General features: G+C 40.7%; 1 protein-coding gene across 1 annotated transcript in view; it reads right to left on the reverse strand.

Annotated features, from left to right (window-relative positions):
• Positions 1 to 5,507: 5,507 nt before the first annotated feature.
• The window catches only part of KCNS3 (potassium voltage-gated channel modifier subfamily S member 3), a 48,259-nt gene continuing 36,845 nt past the window's right edge, over positions 5,508 to 16,921 (reverse strand). Inside the window, exon 3 of the mRNA XM_032294058.1 lies at positions 5,508 to 7,519. Within this exon, the coding sequence (XP_032149949.1) occupies positions 6,021 to 7,460 (1,440 nt within the window). The 5' untranslated portion in view covers positions 7,461 to 7,519 and the 3' untranslated portion in view covers positions 5,508 to 6,020. The remainder of the gene's footprint in view (positions 7,520 to 16,921) is intronic.

Consider the following 16,921-nt stretch of genomic DNA (forward strand, 5'->3'; position numbering starts at 1 on the left):
ATATCAATAAAAGACTTTGAGGATCTGATTACATTGAGGATCTTAACGTGGGAAGAGTACCCTGGATTATCCAGGTGGGCCTAAATGTAATCACGAGTGTCCTTATAAGAAAGGCAGAGAAAGACGTGACACAGAAGAAAAGGCAATGAGATTATGGAGGCAGAGATTGGAATGATGGGCCACAATTCAAGGAGTGCCAGCAGCCATCAGAAGCGAGAGGAGGCAAGGTCCAGATTCTACCCACAAAGCCTCCACCCAAAATCAGCCCTGCCAACACCTTAGATTTAGCCCCTAAGATTCAGTTCAAACTTCTGGCTTCCAGAACTGGAAGAGGGTACATTTTTTATCTTTTCAGCCATCATGCTTGTGATAACTTGTCACAGCAGCCATCAGAAACTAATGCTCTCAGGAAAGTTGTTTAAGCTCTCTACTAAAACACTTGCCACACTTGGATGCTGACTAAATTGGGTAGCACCTAATAAATATTTTCTCTTTCTTCTCTTACTTTCCTGGAAAAAAAAAACTAAGTAAAAGCTTAAAAACAGGGATTCTTTACAGCAGAAGAGAGCTCTAAATGGAAACCGAATAACTTAAAGAACTCAGACATTCATTATTCAGAGGGCAGTTAGTAGTTGCTTCTACCTTCAGTGAGTGTGAGATATGGACAAATGGACTTGAAACTGCCGTTAGCAACATTTAAGTCAAATGTAAGCTGTAAGGTGTGTTCTCTCAGCCTCTGGAAGTCTTGAAAAACTGAGAATTAAGTTGAGAATCTAAGCAGACATCATTTCAATTACTTTTTGAGGCTCACTACATTCCTGTGACTCTTCAGCATAACATTTGTAGAAATTCTTACTCAAACCACGTGTTCAGAAATGCCAAGTAACTAGCAAGTGATGGTTATGCAATACTAAGGCTATTTCATAGCATTAAGGAGTCATCATTAATTTTTAGTTTTACTAATGGCATTGCAATCATGTTTAGAAAAAAGATTACTCTTTTTAAGATATTTTCTGGAAAAATTATGGATTAAATGATATGATTGAGACTTGCCAAAATAAACTAGGGAGAAGAGGATGTAAGTCACAGATGAAACAGGTTTCTCAAGAGTTGATAACTATTGAAGCTAGTAACGGTCACAGGGAAGTACAGAATAGTATTCTTGCAACTTCTGTATATATTTATACTCTTTTATAATAAATGGAAGGAGTGAGGGAGGAAGAAAGGAAAGGAGGTCATCGGGGGGGAGGCAAGGAAAGGTGGGGAGGTAGTGGAGGGGAGGAGAGGAAAAGAAGGAGGAAGGAAGCAGCAGGGAAGTCAAGGGGGAGGGAATAAGAAGGAGGCAGGGAGGGAAGGAGGGAGGGTGTTATGTCTGTATTCTAGTCTGGATTTGGTCTCTGTTGCTGCATGGCCTACTGTATTAAGCCGTTCTTGTACTGCTATAAAGAAATGCCTGAGACTGGGTAATATATCAAGAAAGGATGTTTACTTGGCTCATGGTTCTACAGGCTTTACAGGAAGCATGGTGCTAGCATCTGCTTGGCTTCTAGGGAGGCCTCAGGAAGCTTACAATTATGGCAGAAGACAAAGCAGGAATAGACACGTCACATGGCAAAGGCAGGAGCAAGCAAGGCAGTGCAGGGGGTGATGCCACATACTTTTAAACGACCAGATCATGCAAGAACTATCACAAAGGCAACACCAAGGCATGTGGGATCTAATCCCATGATCCAAACACCTCCCTCCAGGCCCCACCTCCAGCATCAGGGATTACAATTATACATGAGATTTGGGCGGGGACACAGACCAACTATATCATATGCCTTACTTAGGTGAGTCATTCCTTTTCCTCATCTATAAAATGGTAAGGGGCCATACTGTCACATTCCATGGCTTTAAGCAGTGCTTAGCCATCAAGGGCCTGCGAGTTTTCTCTCTCTCAGCTCACCCCTCTTCTTTTTATGTTCTTAAATGCTTTGGCTTTCTTCCTGGGAAGGGCAAAGCAGCAGATGCTGAAAATGAACAAAGTTTAAAGCAAACCAAAATCATGCACTTTTTGAAATTCAAGAGGTCTTTCACCCAATATCATTCCAGCATTTTAGGGGCCTTCACTCCTCACCATCAGAAATAGGGAAATAAATGACCCTTTGCAAATGTTTTTAATAACCTAAGTTTTAAGGTAGTTAATCCCTTGGGCCCCCAACAACAGGAAATAAAAACCTTGTTGGTTAGGGTTCTACTCAGAAGATAAGAAAAATCAGAAAGTAGTTTAAAATTGGTTTTTGCTATGCACATATATAATGTAAGCAAAGCTAGATGGGAACTAGCCATTTTGCAGGAACAAGGTATATTATACAAGTTTCAGGGATATAAAGAATTCCAGCAATTATTACACTCATCTCCAATCTAAGAAAACAAGCTCAGAGAAGTTGTCCCCTATCTCCTACTCACCCAGCCAGCAAGCTCTGGGGCTAGTCCTAAATCCCCAGGCATCCTTATGCCCACTTCTCCTTTAACCAGACATATAGCAGATAGGACTTATCACAAGCTTGTCCAAGAACTTGAGAACTACCTTTATGCTTAACACGAACCAAGCCTTTAACACTAAATTGTACCATATTGAAACAGCCGCTATTCTCAATCAAAAAATGAGAGATATTTGCAGTTCCATATGGTACAAATCACCCATTTCTGAACATTAGTTAAAGCTTCTCCAGTAACATTAACCAGCCTCTGTAAAATAGAATAGAGGTCTCACAGCATAGAAGCTCCAAGACAATGGCCCTGTAAAACCATCTAGACAGGAACAATAGCAAGTGTCCCTAAAATCCTGAGTTAAATATAAAATAAACACTTGAGGAAGATTTTAGGCATCTACACAAGCAATTGAGAGACTAAAACAAAAAAGGAAGAGCAACTAAAGTCACAAAGTCTACCTATATCAGCATATTTAAACCTCCACAGCAAAAAAAAAAAAAAAAAAAAAACAACGTGGCATCAGCATATCTAAAGGTGAAAGATCTTTTAACCTTTTAACTAAGTAGGGTGGTCAGCAACAGGGGAGAAAAGAGAAGGCACAGAGGCAGAGATGAGCAGCGTATATGGCTGAAAGGTGGGATCTGGGAGGCAACAAACTCCACCTGCTCAGTATCAGTGAGGGTTTTATCCCTAACGCTAAACAACTCACCAGACTCAGAGACCAGCGCCCCAACGGCTCAAATATCACCTCCCCAAGGAAGCCTTTTCTCTCTTTACTCTCGCTCTCCACACAAACAGAGAGAGAAAGAAGTGAGTCAATTGACCCCTGTTTCCTGTTGGCCTGAAGGCCCCCAGAGGATAAGGATGGAGTCTCAGTCTGCTATTCCCGGGGGCTGCCCTGAACGTACATCAGAGCAAGCACTCAGGAAACACTGAATGAAAACAAGCAGAAGCTGAAACAATCTCTGTGGTAGAGGGAAGGGAAAGAGAAAATCGATTCAGCTGGGACGGGTGCCTAGGGAATCAGTGGCCTTCCAAACCGCCATTAAGAACTGCTATGGATGAAAACAAATCTGAGGAACTGGAAGGAGAAAAAGCAGTCACAGGACAGGAACAAAGAACAGGAAAGAATTACAGGATAAAACTCTCTGAAGTGGTTGGGTCTCCCACAAACAAACCCCGATGCCCAGGATCAATCAACACAAAAACAGGCAGTGCCTCAGTTGTGGACCAGCCAGCATCCCTCCAGTGTGCGTTCAGCCACTGACTCAAGCCTTGGAGAAAGCAGAAACCCAGCATGTCACCATGTGGGAATGAAGAAGAGGAGTCCTGTGTGGGTGTTGGGGAAGCTCAGGGAGGCTAACATAAATACAACAAGGGACTGCAACTCGTGGTAGGGATGTGGCAGGGATTCTAACTGAAGAGTACGGCAGGGACCAGGCTGAGAAGGGACTGGGGGGAAGGGTTTGCAGCCGGCCAAGCCCAAAGGGAAGCCACACGACCACTCCTGCCACACGGCAAGGTGCTCTCTAGCAATTAATATGAGAAACAGGCAGAAACCCAGTTCCTACACAGAGCCGACTGGCAAATCTCCCCTTACTCTACTTGCACCAGCAAACAGACATTTCTGAGCAGAAACTCTGAGCCACAGTTTCTGCTGTGTCTGCCATGCAGTATCCTCAAGGATGGACCCTCAGAGTCTGTTGCAGCTTCAGGGGGCATTCTAAAAATCAGACTCTGTAAACAAACGTGTCTGATTTCTGGATCAGGAAAGGAAATATAAACCTCCAGATTTAAAAGTGGCCATAAGCCCTGTTTAGTTATATCCATCTCAAAAGTCACAGAAACATTAAGAGGAGTGATGAGTCAAAGAGTTACCTGTATCTGATAACGTCCTTCTTCAATGAAATGCATCTACAAACATAACAAATCCATGTGGCTCTTCCATTGGAAAGACTTCAGGTAAAGAATCCCATAACCAGCCCATGACAGCATGTGTGAGAGTCTCCATACATCGCCAAAATTAACACTTTAGCTAAGTTCTCTCCACATGGGATAGAATTGCTCTGCCACTGTCTGAAAATGCATATATATGTCTTCCTTCTTTGTGGGAAGTTTCTACATGAGATGCAGAAATTACCATCTCTACAGCTATTGGAAAATGTTGGCTCATTTTATAGCTGCTGGCATAGCTTTTTCCAGAGATTTAAGTTTCACTCCTCTGGTCATAATGAATCACATCTGTGTGTTTGTACAACATTTCTCCCTTCTTCCATTCAACTGAAAATATCCCAGCCTCTGAATGTGTAGATTTACTCTGCTCTGCAGTATTTTTTAGGTAATGAGATTTTGCCCTAGCAATATAAATTATTATAAAATTCAAAATATATACTGAAGAAATAGCTGTAAGAATACATGCTTCATTCATATATGCCAATTTTAAGTGTGTCCCAAACACCTACGTTTAATCAATTTATGCTGGACAGCACAATTTCGTCATGGACATGTTTTTCTATCTGCCAATTACCATCAAGTCTACTGAAAAAAGAGCTAGCATATGCTTGGTACATACCCAAAATTCAAAAACATAAAGGAAGGGGCCGGGTGTAGGGGCTCATGCCTGCAATCCCAGCACTTTGGGAGGCCGAGGTGAGCAGATCACAAAGTCAGGGGTTCTAGACCAGCCTGGCCAACATAATAAAACCTGGTCTCTACTACAAATACCAAAAAATTAGCTGGGCATGGTGGCAGGCACCTGTAATCCCAGCTACTCAGGAGGCTGAAGCAGAAGAATCACTTGAACCTGGAAGGCAGAGGTTGCAGTGAGTGGAGATCACGCCACTGTACTCCAGCCTGGGCAACAGTGTGAGACTCTTGTCTCCAAAAAAAAAAAAAAAAAAGAAAAGAAAAAAGAAAACAAAGGAAGGGCTCTTGAGCTCTTGATATTCCGAAAAGAACATTTTTCTTCCAAACCAATCCTAAACATACTAAAATATAGTTACTCAACATAAAAACATACAACCAAGACATTCTCCATACTGAATTAGGAAGTTTATTAAGCTCCTAATTTCCAAGTCTAGAACATGAACATGAATTTACATGCATTGTCTCATTTTGTGGATCTTACATGCATGTAGTCTTAGTCAGCTGGACCTTTGATTTCTACTTGTCAGTAATTTAAAGTTAGCTCAATGTGAGTAAATGACAAACACAGAATGATGCATAAGCTGTAGCCACAAACCCTACCCAATACCGTTTATCTTATATTCCAAAACCATATTACAACTCTGTCTTGTAAAAAATAAATTTCAGAAGAAGGCATTTAATTGACCTCACAGAGAAAAATAAAGACAATTCTATCATTTCAGAAGTCAGCAATGAATGTCCAACTATGGCTGAAAGGTACACCCTGAGAATTAAATGATTTTAACAAACCCATTGAGGTTTATAAAGCTGTATTAACCTAATGTCGGGAAAGGATAAGAGAAACAGGAACAAACACTCCTGCTCATTTTGCTGTGCAATTCTCCAAGGAGGTGGTGTTAAATGTCCTCGTTGTCTTCAATGCTTGAAGCGTCTGTGGAGTCAGGATCGCTCACCACAATGCCTACAGAAGAGAAACTGGTAATGAAGGCGTGCATTTGCTGTGCATAAATATCCCTAATGTTAAAGTAAGGTAGCTTATGACACTTCTCTGGTGCATCCTCACTGCACTGGTCCACATCAATGTCCTTTTGCTTCTGGTAGTACTTGGAAAACTTGTTGAAGATGATGGTGATGGGAAGGGCCACCACCAAGATGCCACAGATGATGCATGTGCTGGCGATGAGCTTCCCCACCAAGGTGACTGGGTGGGTGTCTCCATAGCCCACGGTTGTCATGCTGATGGTGGCCCACCACCAGCAGATGGGGATGCTGGTGAGGCTGGATGTGTGGTCATCTTTCTCCACAGAGTAGATAAGCACAGAGAAGATGGAAATGCCCACAGAGAGGAAGAGAAGCAGAAGCCCAACTTCATGGTAGCTGTGTCTCAGTGTGGCACCTAGAGACCGAAGTCCTACTGAGTGCCGGGCAAGCTTTAGAATTCGGAAAATCCTCATAAGCCGTAGGATCTGGACCACCTTGCCCATGTTCTCAATATCCTCACTCTCCTCCTCCTTGGTGTCTACAGCCAACGTGGCATAGAAGGGAATAATGGAGACAAAGTCAATGATGTTCAGAGGGTTTTTCCAGAATTTCTTTTGACAAGGAGCAGCAGCCAGCCGGACAGCAAGCTCCCCAGTGAACCAAGCAATGCACGCGATCTCCACTCCTTCCAGCACCGGGTCATCCACCTCTCCATCCTCATTCTGGAATTCCGACATGCTGTGAACGCACATGGCCACGATGGAGGCCAGCACCACACTCAAGGAGGAAATGGCTATAAGCTTAGCAGACAGGCAGTACGCTGGGTTCTCCATTCTAATCCAGATTTTCTTCCGGAGCTGACCAAATCGCAGTGTGTCAAACTTCTCCAGCTCTTTCTCAAACAGAGACGACTCTTCAAACGAGGAGTCAGTACTCACATCATGGCTTTTCTGGTCCCAGTCCTTCTCATGGTTTTCCTCCTTGCGTTCCTGGTAGCGATTGCTACAGCAGGAATCAATGAAGAGCTCGTTGATGCCCCAGTACTCAATCTCCTGGCAGAAAGAGAACACGCACAGCTCCTCCATGACATGCAGCTTCCCCGTGTAATAAAAATTCAAAACATATCTGAACAAGGAGGGATTCCGATCAAAGTAGTACTCCTTATCAGCCACACTGTAATCATCACACAGCTCCAGAATGGCCTCTTCAGAATGGCAAGTGAGCAGCTTCCCCAGTCTGGTGTGAGGAAACCGCAGGAGAGTGCTTTGGTCAACAGACTGCTTAAAGCCCCCCACGTTCAGGTTGACAAGTTCCTCGTCTTGTCCAGGGCGACGGAAAAACTCACCAAACACCATGGTGGATACAGGAGGCAGAGTGCTGGCTGCGGAGGGAGACGAGGAAGATCACGTTGCACCTGGAAGGAGCACAAGATGATATTAGCACTCTGTCCTGCCGTGCCCAGCCAAGCTTATTTTTAATCTGCCCTTTCCAGGATGATGGGCTACATCAAAAGCAAAGCAGGAAATGCAATAAAAATGAATACATTATTATGTGTTTTGATCAGAAGAAAATCAACACAAAACAGATTTTTCCCCAAAAACTTAGGTTTTGGGGGATCCATTTTCTTTAGGAAAGAGGAAAAGGTGGCAATAGAATTTTTATGAACCTTAATTACCATTTCTCTGTTTGTTAAGCATCCAAGCTGTACCTCCCAACCTTGCCCCCCCAAAATACAATGCAATTTAGATCACTTACACAATATAAGCATCTCCAGAGACTCAAACACAGGCTCTTCATGTTTAGGAAAACTCAATTCAGATGTGACAGGTTTGTTGCTGCCAGGCTTGAAGCTCATCACTCCCCATCCCTGAGGCTTGGTCATGCCCCCAGCATACACATCACATGGGACTCTGCTCAGCTCTTAGGATGTGAGTTTCCCTTTGTGCACCAGTGTTTTAGTCCTTTAAGAGAAAGCCCTACTCCCTATGTTTGGATGTGGACAATCAAGAGGATATAATTATCTCCCTGTCCTTAAGTACTTTATATCTTAAAGATATCATTACACTTCATGGGATGGTGTTTCAGGTACATCCACATGAAAAGAATCCAACTTGAGAAAACCTCTTTATGATAATTGCACTATCAGTTTCCTGACACAAATGCCCTCCGCTCCCACCTCCTTCCCCTCACAGACAGTTCCCATGTGGCCCTAATCTATAATTATCTTTCCACAGATTGTCTATACTGGCTGAGCATGTGGCCTGTTTTTAATTCTGACACTAATCAGGATGCATCAGATCCATTTCTCAGCAAGAAAATTACTGCTTTTGACCATCACCCAATGCAAAGATGCTTCCTCAGAGCAGATGATGCAAGTAAAACTAGGAGACCATCGTATCCTGAGTCCCCACCAGATATTACTAGATGCCTTTACACATTATGTCATTCAGTCCTTCCAACACTATACGGAAGCTGGATAGAAAAATGGGTACTGTTCTCAGCCTCTTTAGGTTGAGTCCAGGATTACATAACAGGTAAATGGTAGAGCCAAAATTTAAACCCAGACTGAATTAATTCCAAAGTCCATGCTCTTTCCATGAAATAGACTCCCCCACTTCTTCCTCTTTATAATCTAATAACCCAATATGAGGCATGCTATGCGAGAGGCAGGTGAAGCATCTTTGGGATTATTGACCTTGGCTGGAGAAGCTTCATAGCAGAGGTTATATGTACCCCAAAGGTTCAAGTGAAGTCCACCTGATATGGTTTGGCTCTGTGTCCTCACCCAAATCTCATGTTGAATTGTGATACCGTGTGTTAGAGGTGGGGGCCTGGTGGGAGGTGATTAGATTGTGGGGGTGATTTCTAATAGTTTAGTATCATCCCCCAAGTGCTGTCTCATGATAGAATTCTCATGAGATCTGGCTCTTTCAAAGTGTGTAGCATCTCCCCCTTCACTCTCTCTCCTGCTCTGCCATGTAAGACATGTTGGCTTCCCCTTTTCACCTGCTGGCCTGATTGTAAATTTCCTGAGGCCTCCCCAGCCATGCCTCCTGTACAGCCTACAGAACTGTGAGTCAATTAAATCTTTGTAAATTACCCAGTCTCAGGTAGCTCTTGATAGCAGTGTAAGAACAAACTAACACACCACAAAACTGAAGGGAAAAGGACATTCCCACCAGAGGGCATCAAAGGGTAGACAGAAGCCACATTGTGAAGGGACCTGTACATCAGTCCAAAGAATCCACATTTTATCCTGTCAGCAAGACAACTAAAGGGTCTTAATCAACAAGTGGACACAGCTGTTTGTGACTATGACTTAGAAAGCAGCCAATGACAGCAGCATGAAAATTGCACACAGCAAAAGCCAGGCCCAAAAAGATAGGGCTGCAATAGAAGAGGTTATGGTGGCAAGGACACTGACACACACAGCGGCAGTACATATAGAGGAAGTGATAAACTCAGGAGAAGTTTGTAAGATAGAATCTACAGGATTTGGTAACTGATTTGAAGAAAAAGGGACAAGGGAGCAGAAAGGCCAAAGGAAGATGTGTTTTCTAGTCTGTGTAAGTGGACGGACAGTAACACTGCTAAAGGGGACAGAAAAGTCAGAAAGGAATTTCTTTCCCCTTGTGTTTATGGAAAGCCAAGTTTGTATGCAAAATAACAAATTCCTGCTGAGAAAAAAAGAAAGGAAATGATAAAGATTAAAGTGAAAATAAACAAAATGGAGAATAGCAAAAAAAACAGAAAAACAACAAAGCCATTGGTCATTTAAAATAACACAATTGACAAATCTTTAACTAGGCTAATCAAGAAAAAGTGAAAGTACTTTGGGAGGATAAGACAGATGAGAGGATGTGGAGAAATAGGAACACTTTTACACTGTTGATGGGAGTGTAAATCAGTTCAGCCATTGTGGAAGACAGTGTGGCAATTCCTCAAGGACCTAGAAATAGAAATTCCATTTGACCCAGCAATCCCATTACTGGGTATATATCCAAAGGATTATAAATAATTCTACTATAAAGACACATGCACACGAATGTTCATTGTGGCACAGTTTACAATAGCAAAGACCTGGAACCAACTCAAATGCCCATCAATGATAGACTGGACAGGGAAAATGTGGCACATATATACCATGGAATATTATGCAGCCATCAAAAATGATGAGTTCGTATCCTTTGTAGGGACATGGATGAACCTGGAAACCATCATTCTCAGCAAACTGGCACAGGAGCAGAAAATCAAATACCACATTTTCTCACTTATAGGTGGGTGTTGAACAATGAGAACACATGGACACAGGGAGGGGAGCACTACACACTGGGGTCTCTTGGGGGAAATAAGGGAGGGACAACGGGGGGTGGGGAGTTGGGGAGAGAGAGCATGGGGAGAAATGCCAGATATAGGTGATGGGGAGGAAGGCAGTAAATCACACTGCCACTTGTGTACCTATGCAACAATCTTGCATGTTCTTCACATGTACCCCAAAACCTAAAATGCAATAAAAATAAATAAATAAATAATAACAAAATACAAAAAGAAAAAAGAAAATAATAAAAAATAAATAAAAATAAAACAAAATAATTTTTAAAAATTTTTAAATGACAGATGGATCACTTGAGGCCACAAGTTCAACACCAGGCTGGCGAACATGGCAAAACCCCATCTCAACAAAAAATACAAAAATTAGCTAGGCATGGTGGCACGCACTTCTAGTCCTAGCTACTCAAGAGCCTGAGGCATGAGAATCACTTGAACCCAGGAGGCGGAGGCTGCAGTGAGCCCAAATCACACTACTGCACTCCATCCTGGATGACGGAGTGAGACTCTGTCTCAAAAATGAAACAAAAGAAAATTTTAAAAATGAGAGAAGATTCAAATTAGCAAAATCAGCAATGAAAGTACAATACCACTATTGACCTTACAAAATGAAAAGAACTATAAAGGAATACTATGAACAATCGTATGTCAACAAATTAGATAAGCTAGATGAAGTGTACAAACTGCTAGCGTCAACAAAAAGAGTCGAATTCTGTAAAATATTTAAAGAGAGGTATTCTAAACCAAACATGCATGACCAATGGCCTGTGACACAGCCCTCAGGATATCCTGAGAACATGTACCCAAGGTTGTTGGCCTACAACTTGGCTATATACAATTTAGAAAGACACAAGACATCAATCAATACATGTAAAATGTACATTGGTTCTGTCCCAAAAGTCCAGAAAACTGGCAGCAAAGGTGGGGGGCTTCCAGGCCATAGGTAGATTCAAACATCTTCTGACTGGCAATTGGCTGGAAGAATTAAGTTACTGTCTGATATAGTTGGGCTTTGTGTCTCCCTCCAAATCTCATCTCCAATTGTGATCCCCAAGTGTCAAGGGAGAGAAGTGCTAGAAGGTGACTAGATCATGGGGGGTGGTTCCCCGATGCTGTTCTTGTAATAGTGAATGAGTTCTCACAAGATCTGATGGTTTTATTATATTAGAGGCTCTTTCTCATTCGCTCACCATTCTCTTTCATCTGCCACCATGTAGGACATCTCTGTTCCCCTTCTTCTATGACTGTAAGTTTCCTGAGGCTTCCCCAGCTCTGCAGAACTGTGAGTCAATTAAACACCTTTTCTTTATAAATTACCCAGTCACATGTATGTCTTTATAGCACTATGAAAATGGACTAATACCATAAATTGATACACAGAGGGTGGGGTACTGTTATTAAGATACCCAAAAATGTGAAAGCAACTTTGGAACATGGTAACAGGCAAAGGCTGGAACCATTTGGCAGATGCCAAAGAAGACAGGAAGAGGTGGAAAAGTTTGGCACTTCCTAGAGGCTTGTTTATTAGTTTTGGCCAAAATACTAGTAGTGATATGAACAACAAAGCCCATGCTGACATGGTCTCAGATGGAGATGAAAAGCTTACTAGGACCTGGAGCAAACAGTCATTCTTGCTATGCTTTAACAAAGAAACTAGTGGCATTCTCCCCCTGCTCTAAAAGTCTGTGGAACTTTGAACTTGAGAGAGATGATTTAGGATATCTGGCAGAAAACATTTCTAAGCAACAAAGCATTCAAGATGTGACCTGGGTGCTCTTAAAAGCAGTCCATTGTATGTATTCACAAAGATGGTTTGAAATTGGAACTTATGTTTAAAAGAGAAACAGAGTACAGAGGTTTGGGAAATTTGCAGCCTGGTGATGCAATAGAAAAGAAAAGCCCATTTTCTGAGGAGAAATTCAAGCTGGCTGCAGAAATTTGCGTAAGTAACCAGGAGCCCAATGATAATTGCCAAGACAATGGGAAAATGTCTCCAGGGCATTGTCAGAGGTCTTGGCAGCAGCCCCTTTCATCATAGGCCTAGAAGCCTAGAAAGAAAAATGGTTTCATGGGCTAGGCCCAGGGCCCTGATGCTCTGTGCAGCCTTGTGACATGGCACTGGGCATCCCATCTATTTTGACTCCAGTTGTGGCTATAAGCGGCCATGGTACAGCTCAGGCCATGGCTTCAACGGTGCAAGCCCCAAGCCTTGGTGACTTTCACATGGTGTTGGGCCTGCGGGTGGACAGTAGTAAAAATTGGGGTTTGGAGACTGCTGCCTAGATTTCAGAGGATGTATGGAAATTCCTTGAAGTCCAAGCAGAAGTTTTCTATAGGGGAAGAGCCCTCATGGAGAACCTCTGCTAGGGCAGTACAGAAGAGAAATGTGGGTTTAGAGTCCCACAGAGAGTGCCCACTGGGACATTGCCTAGTGGAGCTGTGAGAAGAGAACCACTGTCCTCCAGACCCCAGAATGGTAGATCCACTGACAGCTTGCACCATATACCTAGAAAAGCCGCAGACATTCAACACCAGTCCATGAAAGCAGCAAGGAGGAAGGCTGTACCTTGCAAAACCACCAGGAGAAGCTGCCCAAGACTGCGGGAGCTCACCTCTTGCATCACTGTGACCCGGATGTGAGACATGGAATAAAAGATCATTTAGGATCTTTAAGATTTAATGGCTCCCCTGATGGGTTTTGGACTTACCTCTTTGGGACCAATTTGTTGTAGGGCTAAAACAAATGGGGCCCCTTTGTTTTGGCCAATTTCTTCCATTTGGAATGGGAGCATTTATCCAATGCCTGTACCCCCATTGTATCCTGGAAGTAACTAACTTGCTTTTGATTTTAGAGGCTCCTAGGTGGAAGAGACTTGCTTTGTCTCAGATGGAACTTTGGAATTGGACTTTTGAATTAATATTGAAATGAGTTAAAACTTTAAAGGACTGTTGGGAAGGCATGATTGGTTTTAAAACATGAGGATGTGAGATTCGGGAGGGGCCAGGTGTAAAATGATATGGTCTGGCTTTGTGTCCCCACCCAAATCTCATCTCAAATTGTAATCCCCACATGTCAAGGGAGAGACCTGATAAGAGGTAATTAGAACATGAAGGTGGTTTCCCCCATGCCGTTCTCATGATAGTGAGTGGGTTCTCACAAGATCTGATGGTTTTACAAGAGGCTCTTTTCCCTTCTCTCACCACGCTCTCTTGCCTGCCACCCTGTAAGACATGCCTCTTCCCCTTCCACCATGATTGTAAGTTTCATGAGACCCCCGCCCCCACCCAGCCCTGTGGAACTGTGGGTCAATTAAACCTCTTTTCTTTATCAATTACCCAGTCTCGAGTATGTCCTGATAGCAGCATGAAAACAGACTAATACATTGTCTAAAGACTTAGAATCAATAAAAATGTCTGGGTTAAGATAAGCAGTTGGGGAGACCAAGGTTTTATCATGCAGATGAAGCCTCTGGGTAGAAACTTCAGAGAGAATAGATTGTAAATGTTTCTTATCAGAATTAAAGAGTTGGTACTATCAGTCCTAAGGTTTGGGCTGATGTTAATGCTGGTAAGCTTTTCCTGAATTTCAAAAGAGAGGAGGGTATAATGAAGCATGTCTGACCTCTCCTTCTCATCATGGTCTGAACTAGTTTTTCAGGTTAATTTTGGAATGCCCTTGGCCTAGAAGAGGGGTCCATTCAGAGAGTCAGGAGGACTTAGAATTTTATTTTTTGCTTACACTAGAAAGGCATAATCTACACAAACTAACTCAAGAAGAAAGAGAAAGTCTGAATAAACCTATTTATTAACAAGTAAAGATATGGAATTTGCAATTATAACAATTTTCATATGGAAAGCTGAGGTACAGATAGCTTTACTGGTGAGTTCCACCACCATCACCACCAATCTTTCACAAACTCTCCCAAAAATTAGAAAAGAAAGGCACATTTCCCAGATCCTTCTATGAAGCTAGTATTATCCTAATACCAAAACTAGAAAAAGACACCATAAGAAAACTACAGGCCAGTATCTCTTATGAACATAGATGAATAAATCCTCAACAAAACATTAGCAAACCAAATCCAGCAACATTTAAAAAATAATTATATACCATGAGTAGTGGGATTTATCTCAGGAATTTAAGGTTAACTTAACATCTAAATCAATCAAAGTAATGTAAATACTAAAGAAATAATGAAAATAACATTATCATCTCAAAAGATGCAGAAAAAGCATTTGAAAAGCTCTAGCACTCTTTTACAATTTAAAAAAAAACCTCAAAAACTAAGAATAGAACCGAACTTCTTCAATTTGATAAAGAGCATCTAAGAGAAGCCCACAGCTAAAAACATATTTAATGATAAAAGACTAAAAGCATTTCTCTTAAGATCAGGAAGAAAACATGAATGTCTAAGCCCACTACTTCTATTCAATATTGTACTGGAAGTTCTAGTCAGGGAAATTAGGTAAGAAAAAGAAAGAAAATACATCCAGACTAAAAAGGAAAAGCTAAACTATATCTATTCACAGATGACATGATCTAATATATAGAAAATCCTATGGTATATATATACAAAAAAATTAGAATAAATAAGGTCAGCAATATTGCAGGATTGCCATACAAAAAATTGTCTATATACTAGCAATAAGAAAATACAAATATGAAATTAAGAAAACAATTACATTTTCAATCACATCCAGAAAAATAAAATATTTGGGAATCGATTTAACAAAAGTGGCATAAACTTGTACAATGAAAACTACAAAATGTTGTTGAAAACAATTAAGAAATAAATGAATAGAAAGACACCCAATGTTCATGGATTGAAAGATTTGTTAATTTGTTAACTATTGTTAAATGGCAATACCCTCCAAATTAATTCATAGATTAAATACAATTCCTATAAAAATCCTAGCTGCCTTTTTTCAGAAATTGACAAACTGATTCTAAGATTCTAAAATTTCAGTAATTGACAAAGCAATTCTTGACACAATTGTCAAAAATCAATGAATAAATTGAAAAATAAGCCCATATGGGCTTTTTGATTGATTTTTGACAAGTGTGTCAAGACAATTCAACAGGCGTAAGAGTCTTTTTGGTAAACAGTATTGGAACAACTGGATAGCCACATGCAAAAAAATAAATAAATAAAACCTAAATTGGATATGTATCCCACACTATATATAAAAATTAAACAGATCAAAGACCTAAACATAGGTGCTAAAATTATAAAACTCTTAGAAGAAAACATGAACATAAATTTTCATGACCTTGAGTTAGGGAATGGCTTCTTAGATGTAACATTAAAATTACACTAAAAGAAAAAAATCATTAAATTATTATCAAAATGTAAAATATATATCAAAGGGCACTACCAAGGCAAAGCACAAGTATTAAGAAAATGAGAAGACAACCCACAAAATAGAAGAAAATATTTTCAAATCATATATCTGATAAGGATATAGTACCCAGAATAAAGAACTCTTACAACCCAATAATAAAAAGACAAATAAACTCATTTTAAATGGGCAAATAATTTTTACAGACATTTCTATGAAAACATATAAATGGCCAAAAGGTACTTGAAAAGATGATCAGCATCATTAGACATTAGGAAAATGCAAATCAAAGTTATAGTGAGATACCACTTCATACCAGTATGATGGCTATAGTCAAAAAGTAATAATAATACAAGTGTTGTGTTATAATACATCAGATATTGGCAGGGATGTGGAGAAAGTGGCACCATTGTGTGTCACTGGAAGTAATGTAAAAATAGTACAGCCATTTTAGAAAGCAGTTTAAGCCCATTCCTCAAAAAGTTAAACAGAGTTACCATATGACCCAGAAATTCCATTCCTAGGTGTAGTCCCAAGAGAAATGAAAACATATGTTCAAACAAAAACATATATGTAATGTTCACAGCAGCATTATTCATAATAGCCAAAAAGGGGAGATAATCTAAATCTCCATCAAAAAATGAAGATTTTGACACACACTACTACCTGGATAAACTTTGAAAACACTATGCTAATGAAAAAAGCCTACTAAAAAAAGACAATAAAGGATCATACATTGCATGATTTCATTTATATGAAATATCCAGAATAGTCAAAACCATAGAAACAGAAAGTAGATTAGCGGTTGCTGGGGTCTGGGGATAGGGGAGATGGGTACTATCAATGGATTTGGGTTTCTTTTGGGGTTGATGTCTTGGAATTGGAAAGTTGTACAGTCATGAATATACCAAAAACCACTGCATTAAACACTGTTTTTAAAAAGGTAGATTTTTTGCTGTACTCAAAGTATATCTCAATAATACTGTTATTTAAAAAGGGATTCCATCCCAGCACTTTGGGAGGCCAAGGCTGGAGGATCACTTGAGCCCAGGAGTTTGAGACCAGCCTCAGCAACACAGTGAGATTCCATTTCTATTTATTATTTTTAAAAATTATAATAAAAATAAGTTAATAAATAAATAGGAAT

Source organism: Sapajus apella, unplaced genomic scaffold (genome assembly GCF_009761245.1).
Source record: "Sapajus apella isolate SASKATOON/1434 unplaced genomic scaffold, GSC_monkey_1.0 scaffold31, whole genome shotgun sequence".
In the NCBI taxonomy this organism is placed as follows: domain Eukaryota; kingdom Metazoa; phylum Chordata; class Mammalia; order Primates; family Cebidae; genus Sapajus; species Sapajus apella.